We start from the raw sequence: 21,554 nt of genomic DNA, 5'->3' as shown, positions 1-21,554 counted from the left end.
TTGCCCGAGGGGCCTTTCCTGGCCATCATCCTGTTTACCTGGCCAAGTCCTAATTTCCTTCCAGTTCCCAGATTTCAATCGTAGCTCCGTTTGTTTGTGTATTGCCTATTGTCCCTACTCTGATGTGAGTTCCATGAGAACAGACACTTGTTGTTTTATGTGCAGTTGTGTCTCAGTGTCTAGAAAAGTACCTGGTACATAGTGGGTTTTCAGTAATTTGTTGACTAAGTTGATTAATAAAGACTCATCTCAAAAAGAGACACCCCTCAATTCAGCTCAGGTGTTGCCCCCTCTGAGAAGTCTTCCAGGGTCCCCCCAACATTAAGTATTACTTTCTGTGCCCTCACGTCCCTCCCTTCAGTCTGCAATAGTGATCATTGTCTTGCTTTGGAATTTTTATTTACAAGGCTGATCGAGGACAGGGACAAACTTCACATCCCAGAATTCACGGCAGCTGGCCCAGAGCCTTACACTGCAGACAATAAATATTAAATAAAAGAGCAAATTAATGTTAATAAAGTTGAAATAATAAGTAATGATAACATGATAATATATAAAAAGCCATAGGTCTTGGAGCTGAACAGATCTGAGTCTGAGTCCTGGCTTCCGACTGCTAACTGAGAGATGTGAACCAGGTGCATCTCAGAACCTGGGTTGTCGAGCCATAACATGGGGGTGATGAGACCTCCCTTGCTTGTGCACAGTAAGTGAAACCAGCACAGAGCCTGGGGGAGGGTAAGTGATCATAAACATTGATTCTGTCCCCTGAGTTTCAAGTTCAAGACAGCAGTTAACAAGAACATAGCAAAAGGGCAGGAAAGAAAGTCATAAAATGTTAGAGCCAGGAGGACCCTAAAGATTGGAATTTAAACTCCAAATCACACTTTTTCTAGGGATGGGATCATTTCTGTTTTGTTCGAGGTGGAACAAGAATGTCCCAAAAGGAGGGTTAAGTGGGAGGAGGTGACCAAGAATGAGGTATTGGGACGGAGTTTCACTATGGTTATGGCCATCCCTTGTTGAAACTGGGAAGTAAGCCCAATTCTTCATAACTATACAAATGGGGAAATTCAAGTCCAAGGGGTTGTCAGTGACCTTCTCCAGGTCATATAGCAATTTGGTGAAAGCTAATGCTCAAATATGGGTCTCCTTGCTCACAGAATATTACTCATCCATTAGTCCATGTAGGTGTTTCAGATTCAGGCCTAATCAGGAGTAAAGCCACAGGAACAGGGGAGTGGGCTTTTTCTTTTTTTAAGATCAGGAACCCCATATCCTATCCCTCCAGCAAGTCCTTTAATGGACTTTCGGTTCTGTGACACCAGCTACATTTTGCAGTTACCTCCTAAGGATCACCTTTGCTGAGCTTTCTTACGATCCCTTCTGCAGACGGGTTCACCAGACTCTGAGAGCTTCTCTGGTTAAGTGGGTGCAGATGCACTTGGGACAGATTCTACAACCTGCTCCTTCCATTCCAACTCTAGCTTGATGTCATTCCCAGCACTGTGAGATTCTCACTGATCCTGGGTAAGACAGAATATAAAAAACAAATGAGTCAGGAAATGAGAAGAAGGAATATTACCGGGAAGGTGATGATAAACTCAAGTAGGACCACCCACAGACCGGAAGTAGAGACCCTTAACATTTGGGATGATGCCAATTCCTTTGAAAATTACAGAAAAGTATATACACTTAAAAATTTGCCTGTAAGATCAGAGGGGCCAGGAATCCCTAATGGCCCCAGGCAGGAAGTCCTGATCTAGCGGCAGAGAGGTTTCAGAGCATCAGCAAGTTATCTACAGGAGCCTTGCCCAAAGCAAGGCCAAGGCCGTGCCATCGCCTGAACCAAGCTGAGGCCAGAAGCCAGGAGCAGTCAGAGCCCTCCCTGCTTATTACTCCCCTCTTCCCTCTCCACTCCCCACCTGCTCTGAGATGCTGCTGCACAAATATTTACTTTGGTCTTTGGTCTTGTTTTTGTTATGCATCAACTGAAGCTTCCGAAATATCTGGGAGGCAAGCAGGAGCTGAGTATCTATCAGAGAGGCAGAGTCTCCTTTGGGGCCGAGCTTCATCCAAGTCCCAGCAATTGCTGAGCGGAGCCCAGCTGGGCAGGCACAGCAGATTTTGAGAGCCAATTTCCAGATCCATGGCCACCCATCAGTGGGGGGAAAAAGGGAGGCACTGCTTGGAAATTGCTGGTGCCTGGAGTGGGAGAGGAGGAGTGAGGGAGCCACAGAGCAAGCAGAAATGTGGGAGCTGGGGGAGGGGGTTAACTTCCCTCTCGAGTGAGAAACGAGCCTGAGATAGACAGCTGGGTTACAAATACCAGCAGTCCAGGGCAAGTCAGGAGGGGAGAGGCGTCTGAGAGACTGAGGTTTGCTGGAGTCCACAGGAGGTCACTCTGCCTGCCAGAGTGTGGGAGGAAGGGGATGGATGGACAACCATCCTATGAGGTCACCCTGCAGCCCGTGAGGTCGGTTCCCTTCCCCCTCCCCTGTCCCCAAGGATCCATTCAGGGATTACTTTTTCCAGGTCGGGAAGCCGAGGCCCCTCTCAGTCAAGTTCTCACCTGCCTCTTCCGTTTCACCTGCTCCCCCTCCACCAATACTGTGCGTCCCCTAGACACTGGTTCTCACCCAGGAGCGAATGATTCCCCACTCACCATCACCCAGGGAATGTTTGGAAATGTCTGTAGACATTTTTGGTTGTCACATAAGGTGGACGGCTCTGCTGGCATCTAGTGAAAGGAGCCAGGATGCTGCCAAACATCCCACAATGCACAGGACAGCTCCTTACGACAGCAGCATCCAGCCGAAAACATCAATAGTGTCTGGACCATCAGCAGCTTGAGGGCAGTAACCCCACGCCCTGCAGTTTTTTCACTCTATAATCCCACTGTATATACTCTTCATACCCACCACATGGCCCAACACATAGGAAGTGCTTGCTAAGCGTCTGTTGAATGAATAAATGAGTAACAAATAGTGAATGAATGACAGCCACTTGCCTAATGTGGTCTGGAGTCTAAACCCCCGCCAAGGTCATCCCACCCAGACATTATACCTGAGGTCAGATCTCCATCTGTTCCTGCCCGGCCAGCCCCTTGCCTGACTTCTCCCCCAAATACCCCATCAGAGAGGCCACCACCTTCATGGCGGCTAGAGCTGGCCATGGTCAGTGTGGCTGGAGAGGACAGGGAACACTGCTCCCAGGGAAGAGCAGAGAGAGGGGGCAAATTAGAATGACAGACCATCTAGGCTGACCTCGGCCAGTTTTACAGGAGAGAAAACTGAGGCACACAGCATGACAGGACCTGCAAGGTCTTAGTCCTGAGCCTCCGGAACACAGATTTCAAAACAATTTCCTCATCCTTCCCTTCCCTCTGTCTCCTTGTCCTTTTTCTCCACCCGTTCCTTTTCTTATTTTTTATTTGTTGTCTCCCTGCTTCTGTTAATAATCCTAACACGTGCTAAATGGTGCTGGAAATAAGTTAGAACATGACACACCCTTGTCTTTTAAGAGGTCATGTTTTGTTGGAAACAACAGGTTCATAAATAACAATAATGGTAATAAAAAGAGCTACTGCTCACCAGCCAGCATTGTGCTGGGTGCTTGGATACATAATTTCTAATCAACACAAAACTGAGGAACAAAGTAGACACAGAGGGCTGACAGCTGTCAGAGGGGAAGAGAGAGGGAGAGACAGGGTGGAAGAAGGTGAAGGCCTCAGATAGAGTTTACATGCATGACCCGTGGACACACAGTGTGGTGAGGGCGGGGCCAGGGCTGGGTGGAGGCGGGCAAAGGGGGGAAGTGGGGACACCTGTAACAGCATCAACAAGAAAAATGAAGTAAAAAATAAAAATAATTTAAAAGTAAATTAAATTAAAAAGAATGATATAGAAAAAAAATCCTGTGAGAAAGGTAACATTATCCATTTCAGTGATGAAAAAGCTGAGGCTCAGAGGAGGTAAGTGGCTTGTCCAGGGTCCCACAGCTGAATGAGTGGGAGCCAAGATTCACACCCGTGCTTTTCAGACTTTAAACCCCACATTCTGAATGGGCGCTCAGTGGGATACAGTGTCAGGGGACGAGGCTTAGACTAGCCACGAATGCCAGATTTAAGAGTTTCTATCTTACCCTGGAGGTGACAGGGAATCGGTATAGGGTTGTAAGTCAAGAGGTGATGTACAGTTACCAAATGTAAGAACTTTACCCTCGGCGAAAATGGGGAGAAAATGAAGAAAACCAATTAGGAGGCTGAAGCAATAGTTCAGATAAGAGATAAGGCTCGGAACCAAAGGAATAGTAATGAAAGGAGAGGAGAGGGCAGGTTCATGGTGTGTTTAAGAGGTAAAGTAGGCAGCACTTGGTCCAGCACAGGCATTTCCTGCCCTGGGGAGGCATCAAACAATGCTACTAAAAGGACTCCAGAGTTAGACATATGCAGGTCCAAATCCTGTAAACCCGCTTGCTGCATGTGTGGGAGGCACTGGGCATTTCCTAGTGATACCGAGGGTCGGAGGGGTGAGTGAGCTGAGCATCCGGCAAGGTGTTCGGCACAGAACAGGAGCCCCACTCCTGACCCCCCCCCCCAGTGTCTTATCATTAGCGAAGCAGACAAACTGGGAGCTTGCAGAAGGCTGAGTGATGGCCCCTGGTGCTGTCCACATCCTAATTCCTGGAACCTGTAAATGTCACCTTGTATGAAAAAAGCCTCTAGAAACGTTATTATTAAGTATGCTGAGGTGGGAGATTGCCCTGGATTTTCTGGGTGAGCCCGGAATGCAATGCCATGTACCCGTACACAAGAGGACAGCAGAGGGGGATGCACAGGAGAGGAGGAGGCAAGTGACTACGGAGACAGAGAATGGAGCGATGTGGTCGCCAGCGAAGGAATGCTGGCAGGCACAGAAGCTGGGAGAGGCCAGAAACAGCTTCTGCTCTGGAACCTCTAGTGGTCGCGTGGCCCTACTGACACCTTGATTGGGGCCCGATGAAACAGATGTCAGACTAGTGGCCTCCAGAGCTGTGGAGAAGAAAGTCCCTGTTGTGCTAAGTAACCAAGTTTGAGGTCATCGTTACAGCCACAACAGGAAACTGTGTAGAGCCTCCCAGTTACCCCGAGTTTTAATTCCCCCTCGAATGGCTGGGCCACTCTCCGAGCCAGTAGTGCATCTGTGCTGGTCTCCAGGCCCCTCTCGGCTGCGCCCTCGCAGGAGGCACCCACGCTCGTGAGCCACGTTTCACACGTCGGAGAGGAGGCCTCTCCCCCTGTCGGTCTGCCTGTCCCCCTGTCGGTCTGCCTCTCCCCCTGTCGGTCTGCCTCTCCCTGTCGGTCTGCCTGTCCCCCTGTCGGTCTGCCTGTCCCCCTGTCGGTCTGCCTGTCCCCCTGTCGGTCTGCCTCTCCCCCTGTCGGTCTGCCTCTCCCCCTGTCGGTCTGCCTCTCCCCCTGTCGGTCTGCCTCTCCCCCTGTCGGTCTGCCTCTCCCCCTGTCGGTCTGCCTCTCCCCCTGTCGGTCTGCCTCTCTCCCTGTCGGTCTGCCTCTCCCTCCTGTGCCTGTCCTCTCTGCCTCCCTCACTGTTTCTGTCTCCATTTCAGCCTGCTGCAGCTCGTCTGCGGTCTGTCCTCTCTGCCTGTGTTTCTCTGCTTTTTTCCTTTTGTCTCCCCCTCTCCCTCTCTCTCTCCCTCTCTCTCCCCCGCCCACTGTCTACATTTATATCTTTGTCCCTCACTGGCCGCCAACTCCCTCCCTTTGCCCTTCGCTTCCTGTTTTCGTCCCCGCCCCTCACCCCATGTCCCCCAGCCCTGCTCATTACTTTTCTCTCCTTACCTTCCTGCTGCATCCTGATCACTCTCTCCTTGTATCTGCCTGTCTGTTTGCATCTCTTTCTCTTTCCGTTTCTGCCTCGGCCTGTGTCACTTGGTCTCTTCCTCCCTCCTGCTGTGTCTGTCTGTCTGTCTGTCTGTCTCTCCCTCATGTCCTCTCTTCCAGGGCACCTCGGGACTTGCCTGCAATTGCAAAGGCCTCTGCAGACCCCTGCAGCCTCTGAGCCTCACTTGAGAGGGGGATTCATCCGTGTAGTCGTGTTCCTGCGCAACACGGCGGGAGGACGTGGGAGGGTGGCAGACAGGAGATGTTTCACTGTCGCGTGGTTCTCCTGGCTTCACCTGGAGGCCCCTACACAGGTGCCTCTTAATATTCTGGCAGTGCTGTCAGCCTTACCAAAGAGAAATCACTTTTCCTTGGCCTACCCCTCTGCAGAATTAATCAGTCTCCTTTACTGATGATCATCTGTTGCTGGCGAGGATAGGAATGTGAGCAGAGAAAGAATTCTAGGTGGGGGTTTCCCAACAGGGAGCAGGTAGGAGTTCTTTTGTTCTTTTTTTAATGGAGGCAGGACAATGGCAAGGCAGGACCTGCTGGAGAACAGGGACTGTGTCTGGTTTCCTCTTCCCCGTATCCCAGCTCTTAGAACAGTGGCTGGCATGTAGAAGACACTTAATAAACACGTGGATGAATGAGTAAATTGAGCCAATGAATGAGTGAATGAATGAGGGTCAGTCCTCCTTGGGCCCATACTCGATGTGCCTCAGTGCACAGGTCGGTTTTGATTTCTCACCTGCAAAATGGGGGCAGTAATTAGGCCGGCCCACAGCATGCACCGTGGGGAGAGGGGCGTGGAACACAGTGCCCGCTGAGTGGGGGCAGGACCTTAGCTCCCTGCAGGGCCAGGCAGGCCAGGGGAGCTCCTGGTGGTTCTGGAAGAGCCGGAGGGAGTGGAAAGTGTGGAACCAGCTTCAGAGACGAGGGCTACGAGGGAAGGTGTGGGGTGGGAAGGGAGGCCACAGGCCAGGCGGGAGGGTGTGTCCCCTGTGGGACCGCTGTGGGAGGTGGGGAGGAGCTTCACCCAGGAAAGCCACTCGCCGTGGAAGAGGTGTTCCTGGCCCCAGCAGGGAGAACTCATCCCCGAGGCTGACCGTTCTCCCCACAGTGGGATCGCGCTGGAATTAACAGGAGCTCAGTAATGAAATGACCGGGTAGCCCTCATCTCTCAGAGGAGGAGGATCAGATTATCCCTGGTGCCAGCCACCTCCTCTGCCCCCTCTAAGCCCGCGGAAGCCCCCTGTTTTCACCAAGGCCTCTTGTGACCACTCCCCTTAATTCTGTGATCTGCTCCCTGACCCCCAGCACTGCCCATACCCTGTCCTTTACCTTTACTTCGTCACACTTATCACTCTCGACCATTTACAGATGTGTTGGATGGACACTTTGTGTCTTGGGGCTTGAAGGTAAGCTCCCTGGGGACAAGGGTCTTGGTCAGTTGGTTTCACTGTGTCTGGTGCCGGACACAACGAGACACACAGCAGGTTCTTGGTAAACACTTGTTGAATGAAAGAATGGGGATGCGATTTCTGTAAGCTCATCGTATTGCCGTCTCTGCTTGAACAAACCCCGTCAACACCGGAACGGACTTGAGAGACTACATTTTACCCACAGAGGAGTTAGGTCCAGAGAAGGGAAAGGGTCAAGGTCACACGGCAAGTCACTGGACGGAAACCAGGCTGGTCTCCGGATTCCCACACGTTCTCACTCAACGTAGCAGACCCGCGGCCCTGAGACCGTGAAGAGAGGTGCTGCCGTCTCCTCCGCTGTCCTGCAGACCCGGAGGGTGGGCGTTTCTGACAGTGGGGAGCACACGAGGTGAAGAGCCAAGCAGAATGGAACATTCCGTACAGTCTTCTCTCAAGGGGACGGAGGCTTGGGAGGCTGGGCAGAAAAGGTGAAGGGGTTAAGCAATAAAAAGCGAAACTCAGAGACACACGCAACGGTAGGGTGCTTACAAGAGGGAAAGGTGGGTGCAGGTGGGTAGAAGATGGTAAAGGGGGTAAACGGTGATGAAAAGAGGCCTGACTTGGATGGTGAACGCACGCTACAACACACGACGCATGCTACAACATACAGATGGTGTGTTATAGAATTGTACACTTGGAATCTATATAATGGTATTAACCGATGTCACCCTAATAAATCCAGTAATTAAAAGAAGAGAATCTGTGACATGAATAATTCCAAAGAACTGATAGTTCTGAAACCACTTTCATTATCTGATTATTTTCCTATTTCTGATTTTTCCTATTTCCTATTTAAGGACCTGGATATGTAACATCTCACAGGCATCTGGGGCTCGGACTGAACTCCTGATCTCTCCCTGAACCTGTCTCACCACCCCCGGCCGCCACACTCCAGACCGCAGCACCCCCGCCACCCAGCTGCTCTGGGAAACGAAATGAGGCAGGAGCCGCCCCTCACCCCTTCCTCTCCTGCAGGTCCGTGTTCAGTCCGTCGGCAGAACCTGCTGCTTCTTTGCCGTATCATTTCTTCCTATCTCGATCGCCCTTCTCCTCACTCAGAAAACCTGCGTCTTTCCCTTACCAGACCCTGGCAGTAGTCTCCTGGCTGATCTACCTGCTTCCACTCTGCTTTTCTTATTTTAAGCACAGCAGTGACCTTTTAAAAACACAAATCAGGCCATCGCATTTTCCTGCTTAAAATTCTTCAGTAGCTTCTCATTCACTCAGAAAATGCAGGCTCCTGAAGGTGGCCCAGAGTAAGGCCCAGGTGACTGAGCCCTTGCCGGGCCCTCCACGTCAGCCCTCCTCTGTCCCCATCTCCCACAAGGACCCTTTCCTCCTGCTGCCCTTCCTCCTTCACAGATGCCGCCACACTACTGTCCACTCCCAGTTCAAGGGCATCTCCGTGGAGAGGGCCGCCCATGCCCCGCCCACGCCCACGCCCCGCCCCGCCCCGCTGTCTCTGCGCTCAGCTACAGGCCCCGGGCACGCTTCACAGCACTACTACAATGGCAGTTAGGGATTCATGCGGGTGTGTTTTCCTTTGCTATGTCTCCACTTCCGCACTTAAGAACCACTGTCCTAGTTGTTTCTTGTTTTGTTTTATTTTGTCAGTTTCTTTTTTTTCCCCCCACAGAATACCCTGAGCTTTCCGGAGAATCTGAACATTGTAGATGATCGATAAATACCTTGAGTGAATGAGTGATAGATACAACCATAGATATTTACTATTTTTTATTGCCTACAGAATAGAAGTTGAAATTCCTTAATTTGGCATTCAAAGCCCCGACAGCTCCGTCTCCAGCCTACTCGCAAGCTCACCTTTCTCTGTGTGCTTTAGCCGCGTGGGCCCTCGGGGCCTCCTCGGTCTTATTTCTGGCCCAAGGTCACTTCCCGGGCCGCAGCGCGCCACCCTCCTGCTTCCCCAGACGCTCGTCTCTCTCTCCCTCCCCTTGCAGACTCATCTTGATCCTTCAAACCTCGGTCATATACCCACAAGGGTGTATTGGCCAAGGGTATGAAAGGCCATGAAGCCTTTCACAATTCCTTCATTGGGAATTAAATCTCCTTTTACGTGTCCACAGAATTTGGTGTTTGAATTCATGATCGCACTCAGGAGAGGAAAAGAAAGCCACAGGCAGGGTGTTGAAAGACACTGGCTCATATGCTACCTCTGTGGTTCCCAAGCCGCGAGATTCTGGGTGACCTTGCGAACTCTCTTTTATTCAGTTTCCGCCTCCGTCACCCGGTGCCCTGCCCTTGGCGGTGTGGTGGCGACAGTAACCGCAGGGCACCGTAGGCACAGTGAAGGTGCGGACGCCGCAGCCTGCTCGGTAACGTGGTCAAGTTGGACTCGTTCGTTTCCTCCTCTGCACTGTGAACCACTTCGATCTAATTCTTCCGCATCGAACCCCAGCCCCTGTCCCCCTCTGTAGTCGTATACACGTGGGAATGAGCAGTAAATGTCCAAACCCTCCGCACCTATAGAGGGGTCCGGCGAAGCAGGAGGCTGGGGCTACTGACACCGCCCTTCAGTTGAAGACGGCCCGGGGAGGAAGCGGCTGAGCCGGCGTGCGCTGCAGGCAGCCCCCGGCGACACCCTCCCGCGTCTGGGGCTGGAGCGCCCTGCTCCGGCCCGCAGTCTTTTCCTCGGGCTGCGGGGAGGACTTCCGCCGGCTCCGCGACAACCCGAGGAGGCCAACATTTCCCACTTGCAGCCCATCCTGAGATTTTTGTTGGCACCGAACAGTTGGGAATTTCCACCCCGATTTTTTTCTCTCTAAATTCTGCAATATATTGAACGGGTTCCAGCCAAGAGAGTTACTGCCTTCTCCTTGCCTGGATCTTAAATCTTTGTTCAAAGGCAGCTTGTTTTAATTGAAAGCGTTCAATCACTCTCTCCCCATCTCCCACCCACGTCCCATTTCTCGGCTCAGACAGAGCCATCGCAGTAAATAACCTGGAGTGAGGCTCTCGGGGTGTAGGCCACGTGTACCCTGGTCCGAGAGGGGTGGGAAAGAGGGTTGCTCCTGACAACTCCCACCTTAGAAACGGCCTTTCAAACAGAGCTTGTCTGCAATGATGAACACCTCACTGCGGGACATTTTACCGGAACGGCCCAACCCCGTTGCCTTTAGGAACTCCAGACAGTGGATGACCAAGGATACCTCCCAGGGCTGCTTCAAGTCTGTCTGTCACCGCAGGCTGGAAAGGAAGGGGCCAGGCTTCCCTCCTCCCCACTCATTTATTTGTTCAGTCGACTCTGGTTCCTTCGTCGGGCACACACTCTGTCACAACAATCCTGGGAGGCAGGCATCTTTGTTCACACTCACAGATCAGGAAGCTGAGGCCCAGGACTGGACCACTTATGGGAGGCCCCACAGAGCTCTAGTTCTCCATCGCTACACGACGGATCTGCCCCAAACTTAGAGTTTAAAACAATAGCTGTTCTCGCATGTTTCCTGCGGGTCAGAGATTTGGGAAGAGCTCAGCCGAGTGGTTCTAGCTCGGAGTCTTTGATGGAACCGCAGTGAGGCGGTGTCTGGAGCTGGAAGAACAAGGTGCTGGAGGAACTGAGGGAGGACCAGGAGCCCCTGTGTCGTGGTCTCTCCACGTGGTCTCTCCACGTGGTCTCGGGGCGCCTCCCTGCAGCCCTCCGTGGGCTACTTCAGGCTTCCTCACAGCACAGCGGCCTCAGGACCGCTGGCTTGGCGGTGCAGGACCCTGCTGGAGTATTCCACTAAGCAAGGGGCGAATGGCATCACCTTTTCTGACCTTGCCTCACCAGTCCCACAGCGTCACTCTGGCCACTTGTTTTGGTTACAAGCGAGCCACAAACCCACCCAGAGTCAAGAAGAGGGGACATAGACCCCATCTCTCAGTGGAAGGAGTATCAAGGTCATAGTGTAGAATAACATGGGAGGTGGAGCTACTGTTGCAGATGTCTTTGGAAAACACAATCCGTGGTACACAGCATGTGGCAGAGCCAGGACTGAGAACAGATACATCTGACTCCCAAACTTCTGCTGCAACTTTGTAGCCCAGTCCACAGGGAACTCTGCTTTTCATGGTGCCCCTTACCGTTGGTGCAAACATGCAAACAACTGTGATTTGGTCTCCTCCAGCTGACGAGAGCCGGCTGGGTCTGAGCAGCAGCTGCTTCCCTGTGCCTGGCAGTGCGGCTGCCTTCAGGGTCTGCTGGTCAGAAAGGTCATGCCCAATGCCAGCTTGTGAACTTTTTAAAGAAGAGGACAGAGAAGTTCAGTCTGATCCAGAGGAAGAAAGCAGGTGGCAGCCGCAGAGCTCAGCGAGCCTGCAGTGGAGCTCACTGTCATAAACAACTCGTCTGGAGTTTTTCCTTCTCCCTCCAGGCACTGGCGTGGGATGACTCAGCCCTGACAGAAAAGGTGCCCTCACGTTGGGAAACAGTCCAGGGGTGTGGAAAGTTCACGGATCTGGAGGCAGACATTCCTGGTTTTAGTCCTGACCTTGAACGAGTTCCTTAACATCCCAGAAAATGCCTTCCTCACTGGGTTGTTTTGATGATCGAAATGCATATGTAAGCAAAGCACTGAGTACAGTGTGAGGCTGCTATGTGCTCCAGAAATGCTAGTTCTCGTGTTCTGGGTCAGGCCCAACCCCAAGCTGGGGGCTTTTTGAAGAAGGTGGAGAGAACTCACTTGACTGTTCTGCAGATGCTGGTCCAGCCCCAAGGCTGTGGATGACATGGTGGCCAAGACCTGTGCCGTGAAGGGACAACTACACGGAGGTATCAGCAGGCAGAGGAGTCAACCCTGTGAGGCACGTGGAGGGCATGAGGGTCGTACGAGAAGACGGACGGTTTAGACGAAGACCTGGAGGGAAAACAGCCCGGTATCACTGGAGTGTGAAGGGCAAGGACGTGGGTAGAAGGTGGGAGGTGGCAAGCACAAGCCAAGAAACTAATCAGCAACCCAACTATGAAGGACTTTGTAAATCAAGTTCCAAGATCTGAAATTTAAAGGCAACTGGGATTCACAGAAGGGTTCTACTCAGTTGGGTAACATGGTCAAACCTGTGTTTTAGAACAGCCCTCCTGGCTATGTGGGGCGGAGGCAGGCCATCATGAGCACGGAGTCCCGCTGGGACAGGGGGCCGGTAATCCAGGGGATGGGTGGTGCCGGCTCTTTCTTGGACAGCAGGGACCTGGACAGAGGTGGACACACACGAGAGACTGGAGGTCTCATGGGGGGGAATTGGTGACAGTTTGGATGGTCAGAGCTGGGGCATAAGTGATATGTGGTTGGAGTGATGTCAGCTCAGAGGCCAGGGAAGAATGGGACAAGGGGAGAGAAGTACCATAGAAAAGCTTTATTTACTAAAGGAGCATCACCTGACTGGAGACTTGATAGGTGTAAATTAGCCAATGGAAGGGGGGAGGACTCCTGGAAGGGAAATAGCTCCTGTGAAGGCCCAGAGCGGTGAGACACAATGCACAGGGTACACACTGCATGTAGCTGACTAGGTGACTGCGGTACAAATGCGTACGTCAACGCTCACTGTGGTCCCCAGGGAGCTTGTATTTCAGTGGGTCATGAACCCTTAACCAAAGATCTGCCGTCGGTAGATTTCAAAGTGGAATGGGGGACACGATTTGGGACGAGAGGCTTTTGCCGTGGTCCTGGAGTGACCAAAGTAGGTGACTGACCCTGGAGGGTCAAGCGGGCCCTGTGCTGTGCACCACAAAGGGTGCCTTGCTTGTCCGCCTCCACACTGAGACACCTGCCGCCAGACCGCAGAAGCCCCGTGATTCCAATGGGACACAGTGCAGTCCGGGTGCTGCAGACAGTCTGCAGGGGCAGGCAGCCTAGACCACGCCCTGGGCCGCTCCTGCCCAGTTCTGTGGCTCTGGGCAGACTGGGACTTGGTGCTCCTGTTTCCTTGTCTGTTAAGTGAGGAAAATAATAACATCTACCATTTAAGGTTTTGTGAAGAATAGTATCTACCACATAAAACTTTGAGTAGTGAGTGGTGTGACTGTTTTTATTACTGTTGTCATTTCTAATACTGCTCCTTTTTTCACTCTGCCTCAATCTCTTTTCCGAGTGGCTCCTTAACACACACACTTGCAGATATGAAGCTGGGGCGGAATGTGGCCAGAACATTTTTGGACTATTACCGGCTGAACCCCATGGTTGAGAAACTGGCGCATCCCGTGCCGAGGCTGCGGTAAGTGGCTGAGCAGAGCAGTGTGGGCTGGAGTCCTGCTTCGCTGCATTCCTGTTCGGGGGCAACTCCCCTCAGCCTCCCTCCGGCCCTCAGTTTCCCGTCTGTGGCAGAAGAGCTTAACAGAGCATTTCCTGAGTGTGGAGCACAGCAGGAGTCAGGCAGTGAGGGGTGGCCACATTTCACAGGAGTCCGCAGGGATGGGCGTTACTGCAAGCCGAGTGCAGTCATCACTCTTAGCTAGTCTGGGTGGTACCGTGTGCTCCTTCATTGGAGAACTCATCCTCAGGGACTCCCACATCATCTCGGATCCTTCCATTTCCTCTTCCATCAGGAGGGGACTATAGCACTCAGTTGGAAGATTATTGTGAGGTGGGTGTTAAGGCCCAGGGCACAGTGCCATATAGTCCATGTCCCCTCAGTGCATGGTAGACCCCTTCTCTCAAGATGCAAATGTTCAGGGCTGGAGAGAACACACCCCTGAGAAGTTTCAGCTCCAGTGCTCTGCCAGGGCCAGGGAGGGGAGAAGGTCAGGAGAAGAGAATCCTTCCTGAGGTCTGGAGCAGAGGCCAAGACTCTGGGCGTTCCCATGCCTGCTGGAGATGAGCCCAGTGAGCATTTGGGCATCTGGGTTGTGCTGACCCTGCCCTGCCTCTTGGCTTTACTTCCTGCTGCCCCAGTGGTACAGCCTTTAGCGAAAGACGTGAAGATGTCTAACTTACTGCTCCTGCCAGACCAGTCTTCCCACTGTCCTTGCCAAAGACCTTTTGCTCTGCTGCCATGTGCTCTGCTTAACCTTGACCATGTGTTCTGCTGCCTCAGGGCCTTTGCACCTTCCTTCTTACCTTATTGTTAACAAAAAACTGTACTAATCACTGTTATTTTTTATTGAGTGAAGTAATAGTTCTACCCAGATCCTATTTACTTATTCCTTGTAGGTATTATATTTTCCATATTATGAATAAGGAAAAGAGGGCTCAGAAAGGTGAAGAGAATTGCCTGAAATTAAAAAGCATTTTTTTTTGTCAGAGACAGGATTTCATCCTAGGCTTTTATGATCCCAAAGCTGGACTGAAGTCCAGCTAAGTTCTACCTGGGAAGTGTGGATTCAAGTTCTTTCTCAGGCTTATGCTAACTATGGGGTCTTAGGCGAGGTCCTTGGCCTCTTTGAAACCTTTCTCTATCTGTAAAGTTGGGGTAATAACGACGTCCTCTAAAGATAATTTTAAAGATTAGATACAAGTTTGGTCCAGTGTCTGGCAGCCAGTAGGTGCTCAATAAATGTCTCCACCTCCTCTGGTTTCTTGGTTGCGGTCCCAGATTTCCAACAGGCTCACCACAGCTTCGGGCAAGTTCCCGGGCCTCTCTGGCTGGGCTGGAAGACCTCTTGGGACCCAGGCTAAACCAAGCTGTGAGTCACATGTCTCTGAGCCCCAGCTCCAGGCAGAGTCTGCATGACAATGCACTCTGACTCACGCATGGTCTGTCTGGATTGTTCACTGTCCTGTGGTCTCTGCATGGCTCCCAGCCCTTGGGGGAGGGTCTCATTTACTTTTCCTCGTTGCCCCCACAGTGGCTGCACTGTACCGATCTTGCACTTCTGTGTGCATTTGTTCACTGACTGCTTCATCAATTCATTCATTCACCCAGGAAAACAACACTTCATGCAAGGGCTCTGGGGGAAGGATGGAGCTGAATGCAAAAGTGGTCAAGGCACGACCCTGCCTTTGAGGGGCTCACCTCCAGAGAAAAGCACTCAAGTTCAGTCTTAGAAGTCATTCTTGATTGGTGAAAGTTCTTAAAAATTTAAAGCTTTATAAAACTGAAAAGAATCCTTAGAATCTCATTTACAAGTTAATGTGGGGATTGTCACTCAGGTCCTCTGTCAGCCTGATTAAAATTATCTTGATCTTTTACCACTTTTTTCTGGCCTATTGCATTGTCACCGACCGGTGAGAGGATGCTGACAGTCGGGGACCTTAGCAATCATCTGGGACCCCTCCTCACGATGGGGGTGAGGAAGTTGAGGTCCAGAGAGCAGACGGGACTGCTCAGATGCAGGAGTAGAGCCCGGGCCCCAAGATCCCCTGCCTGGTGTCCTCAGCATCAGATGGTGAAGAGTCCTTTGGCCTGGCGCGGGGGGGGGGGAAGGACACTGAAACTTGGTCTAGAGGATGCAGGGACTTCTCAGCACCTTGATTTCACCTTGTCATGGAAGTCCCTGTCCCTGTGTTTGGAGCCATCTTTAAAAAACAGTGGGAAAGCTCATTTCTCAAAGTTCGCAACCTCGAAGACTTAAAGGAAATGCACCGACCCTTAAATTAAGAAAAACAAAATTAACTCCCTTTCTGACCGCACATTGCCGCCTCAGCAAACTGTGGATACCACTTAGCTCTCAACTGGTCTGGAACTCTTTAAAATGAATTCCCAGGAGGATACAAGGGTCTGATTTGGGATTTGAATGTTTCCCTTTTCTTGTATTATTTTCCACTGAAGCATCAAATAGCATAAGTGAAAGAGCCGTTCTGGTTTTAAAGGAAAATTACATGTTTGACTCAAAATTAATCTTTGTTTTCTCTCATCTCTGTGAATAATTATAATATGTCAGTTTCTCCCCTTGTGCCGGAGGGAGCCTGTCAACATCCCTGGTGCCGGGCCATCATCCGGCCCCAGGGTCCCCAGGGAGGGCCAGCAATGTGGGCCTGGCAGCCCAGGCTCGGGGACGAGATGGATGAAAACTGGACAGGAAAAATGAACAGGCCAGGCAGGCCTCCGTGAGGAGAGATCCTGAGAGTGGTGGGGGAGCCGCCTGCTATTTGGGAGGTGGGCTCAGGCTCCTTGGAGGCCGGGTGGGCTGCCCCCATTGTGGGGCTTTGATGCATGTGCACTGGTGGGGAGTAGGATCATCGCTCAGCACCCCGGAGCCCGCCAGGAGCCCGGCCCTGCACCGGGTGCTGGGAGGACACAGATCACCCTTGCCCGTCAGGAGCCCAAATCTACAGAAGAGAAAGGCATGTACACAGGCAAAGATAACGAATGATACAGAACAGTGTCCCCAGCTGCTCAGCTACCTATGAGCACACTTTGAGAGATGACACCCTCTCTCAAAAACCTGCCGTGACTCCCCACTACCTTCAACATAATATTTCAATTCTTCTTATTGTTCATGCAAAGCCCTGGCCTGCATCTACAACCTCATACCCAGCCTCTGACACACCCCTTCCCCTTGTGAGCACCTTCTCCACCCCCCCCCCATCTCTACCACATCACACCCAGCGCTTTAGCGAGAACAAGTCAGCTATTTTCATACCTCCCTCCTCGGCTTTGTTCCTCTTCCTGTTCCCTCTTCCTGGAATGTTCTCCCTGTTTGTCAGTGGCTGGGGAACTCCTCCTCGCCTTTCAAAGCCCAGTCCACATATCACACCTCTGTCTCTGTTCTCCACCTGAGACAGAGCTGCTCCTCTCTGTGGGGTTCCTCTCTGCATTTTACATACACCTGCAGCCTGGTGTGTCCCACGGTGTGTGGTCCTGGAGTCTTTGCACATCCGGCTTCTCCACTAGACGGGTTCTCCTTATGGAACTTAGTCACTCCTGTATCTTCGTGCACAGAGCAGGAATGAGCATGGAGTGCGTCCTGAACCGTAAAATGATGGAACGGAAGAAGCTCCCCAGGAACCGTCTACTTCACCCCTTCATGTTACAAGAGAGAAAAGTGAGGCCCAAACAGCAGTTACTCTCTGATACCATCTGGTGCCAATGAGTGTCCCAGGAAGGCCTCAAAGAGGAAGTGGGGTTTGAACTTGGTTTTAAAAGATGAGTAGAATTCAAATGAATGGAATAGAAATGAGAGAGAAGGTATTTCATGTTGGGGGATTGGTTGTGAAAGGTGAGCAGCAAGGCCTAAAAAGAGACATGGGCTCTTCTCAGTATTTTAGAAATAAAGAAACTCAGGCTCAGAGAAGGGAAAGGACTTCTCCAATATCACATTACCAATACACAACACTCCAAGCGTGTGCTGCAGGCTGTGAATGGGTCTAGCTGTATCTTTCCCATGCTGGGCAGGCTTGCCATGATAGCAAGATCCTTCTGTGAGTGCAGCATTTCAGACAGCGAGGCTTCCTGGTCGGGGAGCTATGTTGGAGCAAGGTGTCCCCTTTGTGTGGTGTAACCCATTGTCTTTGCCTTACTTGTGAGCCATCAACAATGATAGAAAATAGATATTCCAAGGCCAGAGCGTGGGGGGCTACGAGAAGTCACTTTTCAACCCTAATTCCAATAGCCTAAGAGATTTCCGTATTCATGGCATTTACCACTTTCTGCCATGCACTATAGTTCTGTGTTACTTTGTGTAGTTATTAAGGGCAATTGTCTCCTCTACTGAACTCATGCAGCCTGAGAACAGCATCAATGTCTGACTCATTTTTGTCACCTCTAGGACCATTGAACCATGCCTAACACGTAGCGTCATGCCTTTGTAAGTTACAGTGCATCTACTCATAATATTTCATTCAACATCACAGTGCCCCTACAAAGTTGGAATACTTTATCCCAATTTTGCAAATGAAGCTCAGAGAAGTTAAATAACTTGGCCAAGGTCACACCTCTCATGTATAGCTTATCTGGGAATTCATCTGAGTTATTTCTGGCTCCAAAGTCCGCTTATTCCACTGCCAATAGATCTTAGTCCGATGCATGGATGAATGTGACTTATCAGTCGCAGCATAAGACCCTGTCTGAAAGAAAATGCAAACACGGATTGGACTTGGCCCCTGCCCACCAGGAGCTCATAGTCCAGTGTGTGAGCAAACAAGACAGCGGACAATTGCCGAAGAGTAGTGTTAAGGGTGCTGCATTGGGTGCTGGTGCTGGGTGCAGGGACACTGATGAACCAGGCACATCTCTGACTTCCAGGAGCCCCCAAGCTTGAGGAGGAGACAGGCCCTTCATGAAATGCCACAGTCAGGCTGCACTGAGGGGAATAAAGAGGACTCTGAAGCCCCGAGGGTTGTGAAGGCGGTGAGGTCCTGGGCTCCCCCAAGCCATGGCTCCTCTATGTGCCCACCCCCATCTCATCTCCAATGGATAGCTCGAGTTAGAACCAAGGTGCAAAGGTGGAAGAGTTGAGTGGTAGGGAAGTTAGGTTTTCTCCAGAACCAGGACGAGACAACATATCCACCCATCCATCTATCTAACCGTCATTCACTGAACCACTGTGCTTGCTCTGAACTGGGCCCTAGGCTGGGCTCCCGGGAAAAAACAAGACTGCTGTTCCTAGGAGGTCAGAGTTCAGTGGGGGACATGGACATGCACACAAATGCTTCCAGTACAGTGTGTATATGTGCTGTCTTTCTTCTCTCTGTTATCTCCCCCTTTGCAGGAAAGAAAAACCCCCTCCCCACAAGTACCCACTCCCGAGGGGCCGGGCCAGCAACTACCCCAACGGCAAGAGGGACAAGAAGAGCTCAGTGGACCCCAGAGACCCTTCGGGCCTTTTTTGAGGACATGAAGTCCGGGCAGTCTTGTGGAGGCAGGAGCGTGCGCTTTCTGCTGGGCATGGAGTTGATCGCCCTCTTAGTTTCCAAGATCAGGGCTGTGGGATCACGAAAAAGCTAGTGAAAGGGGAGGGGAAAATGAGAAGTTTCGTCATTGATTCTCCCTCTGACCAATGGGAAATCAATTGTAAGGCTTCAGCTTACGTCTCAGGAACGAGATAGGAGAGTCAAACCAAGCAAGGACAGGTGACCTTGTCCTCCACACAGAGACCCTCACAGGAAGGGAAAGGGATGCACCCCCTTCGAGAGGTTTGACACACCTCAGGTCAGTTTACCTGTTTCGGTTGTGTATTTACTCCATGCAGATGGCCACCTTTCAGAGTGAGCTGAGAATAAGTTTACAGTTGTAGAAAAGCTGTGTCCATATTTGCTGGTCCAAAATAACATCAACCACACTTACAACCCAAAGACAAATGTACTGTTGGGAACAGTGGGACAGCATTTTTGAAATCAGTTTGTCTTAGACATTCAGCAACTTTATGTATGAGTTGCATGCCCCTTGACTCTCCCGAACCCCAGCATGCAACGTCATAAAACTGTTCTGAGAGCTATTTCCCAATTTTAGCTCCAAAGATAGTAAGTATTGGTCACTCGTGCTCCACATCTGGTGGTCACAGATCAAACCTGGCCACAAAAAAAGGTGGGCATTTACTCTGAAATGGGGCAAGGCTGACTGGCAGGCAAGGAAGATACAAGAGACAAAAAAGATGCACTCTGAGTCAGGTGGGGATGATCCAATAAAACAACAGCAGTAGCATTCTCCAAGGTGGGGCAAGCTTAATATTGTGTATTTTTCTAAAGAGTAAAGTGCCTTTGTATGATGAATGGGTCCAGGAGAGTCTGCTCCCTCTCTGTCTGCTTGGCAGTGCCGCAGGCTGAGTCACCGTGACAACCTGCTAATTAAAATGACCTCCCGGAAATGAGGATTAAGGGATAGGGGGAGGAAGGGAGGCTCAAGGGAGATAGGGCCTTTAGCACAAAGCTCCAGTTAAGCACTTTTTTTTTTTTTGCTTTGGGTTGAAGATTTTCTAAGTTTGTTGCAAAAATTGAGAGCAAAGCTTATTCTCCCTTTGCTTATTGGTTTTCAGCAATTATAACAAAGAACCGTATGTTCGCTGGCTGCAAATGTTGTGTCGTGTATACAGCTTCTCCCCTGTGTGCTTGTTGCCCGGAGGAACACAAATAAAGTGGTTCGTGCAGCTCTTCTGTCCCTCTGTGTGTTCGTGGTACCTTTCCCACTAGGTGTCCCACTCTTTCCAGAACCAACCAGCCAACCCAAATTTCGTGTAACCCCCACTTTGTTTCAGGGACTCTATCACCAAGATAAGGTGGAACAGTCAAGACTTGACTTTCCAGCAGTTATTGTTGTAGGCAACAGATGGGTCGATACATGCTCTCGGAGACGAAAATTGGTTTCAAAGAATTTTAGTTTTATTAATCACAAATAATGGTCCAAATATGAATTTAGTGGCCAAGCTTTACCTGCGCAGGGGCGAACTTCCCAGATGTGATTGGAGCCATGTAGCTACCCAGAGCTACCAGATGGAAGTCGCGCATGGCTTACAGACTACGGGGGTTTTTATAGGGCAGAGCAAGCAAGCGCGGGCTTACAGAAGCAGATGTGGCAGTTAGGTATTAGCTAGGTTGCTAAGTTGAAAACGGCGAAGGTCCCTAATTGGTGGGTGTTGCTGCTGGCGGGCAGCTGCTGGCGGGCAGCTGCTGGCGGACATCTTCTGGCGGGCCCTGGTTAGTTACCTTGTTTGGCTAGAAATTTGAACCCGACCGTTCCCAGATGTTTATTCATTACCCAGTCTCAGGAACTGCAGATGCCTAATGGCTGTCTGTATGTTTCCACTAGTAATGGCTATTACATTATCATGTCAGAGTCCTGGGGACTTAGTGGACGACATTCAGCTCAACAGGAGCCAACAGTGAGGCAGCTCTTTCAGAAAGGACAGCATCTCTTGAGACAGCATAAATAGAGGCAGACCGCATAAAATAAGAGAGATGGAAGTCCTGGTCTGTTTTTCTCTGGCACGATCATTCCTGTATGCTGTGAATATATTTAGGCCCCACTTTTAAAAACCTGTTTCAATTAATTGGCTCACAGGCCTCAGAAGCAGTGGGTATGCTAATAGTTCATGAGCAAAAACCTGGAGCCAGGCAACTCTGGGTTTTCATTCTGTATTCTGACCCTGGTCCTGTCTCTTAATAGCTGTATGATCTTGGGAAAATTACTTAACCTTTCTGAATCTTAGTTTTCTCACCCATAAGGTGGTAATAATAATGTCTACCTCATTGTAGCAGTTATGGAGGTTTAATAACTGAGGTATGGGGAATACCAGAAAAGGTGCTCAGTAAATGATAGCTCTGTGATTGGTTATGTCCCCAGCAAGGTGTGTTGTCTGCCAATCATTTCCCAGTAGAAATGGAAGAGGATAG

At 50.8% G+C, this 21,554-nt stretch overlaps 1 protein-coding gene across 1 annotated transcript in view; it reads left to right on the top strand.

The window, feature by feature from the left end:
- Positions 1-20,276, top strand: part of LOC119040203 (AGBL carboxypeptidase 4) — a 1,071,017-nt gene extending 1,050,741 nt beyond the window's left edge. The window contains exons 12-13 of the mRNA XM_037133086.2: positions 13,467-13,563; positions 18,938-20,276. Of these exons, the coding sequence (XP_036988981.2) occupies positions 13,467-13,563; positions 18,938-19,058 (218 nt within the window). The 3' untranslated portion in view covers positions 19,059-20,276. The remainder of the gene's footprint in view (positions 1-13,466; positions 13,564-18,937) is intronic.
- The last annotated feature ends 1,278 nt before the right edge of the window (positions 20,277-21,554 follow it).

Source organism: Artibeus jamaicensis, unplaced genomic scaffold (assembly GCF_021234435.1).
Source record: "Artibeus jamaicensis isolate MK-2021 breed Jamaican fruit bat unplaced genomic scaffold, CSHL_Jam_final scaffold_1019, whole genome shotgun sequence".
Taxonomy (NCBI): Eukaryota; Metazoa; Chordata; class Mammalia; order Chiroptera; family Phyllostomidae; genus Artibeus; species Artibeus jamaicensis.
The sequence above is the reverse complement of the archived record's forward strand: the minus strand, read 5'-3'. Positions and strand labels throughout refer to the sequence as shown.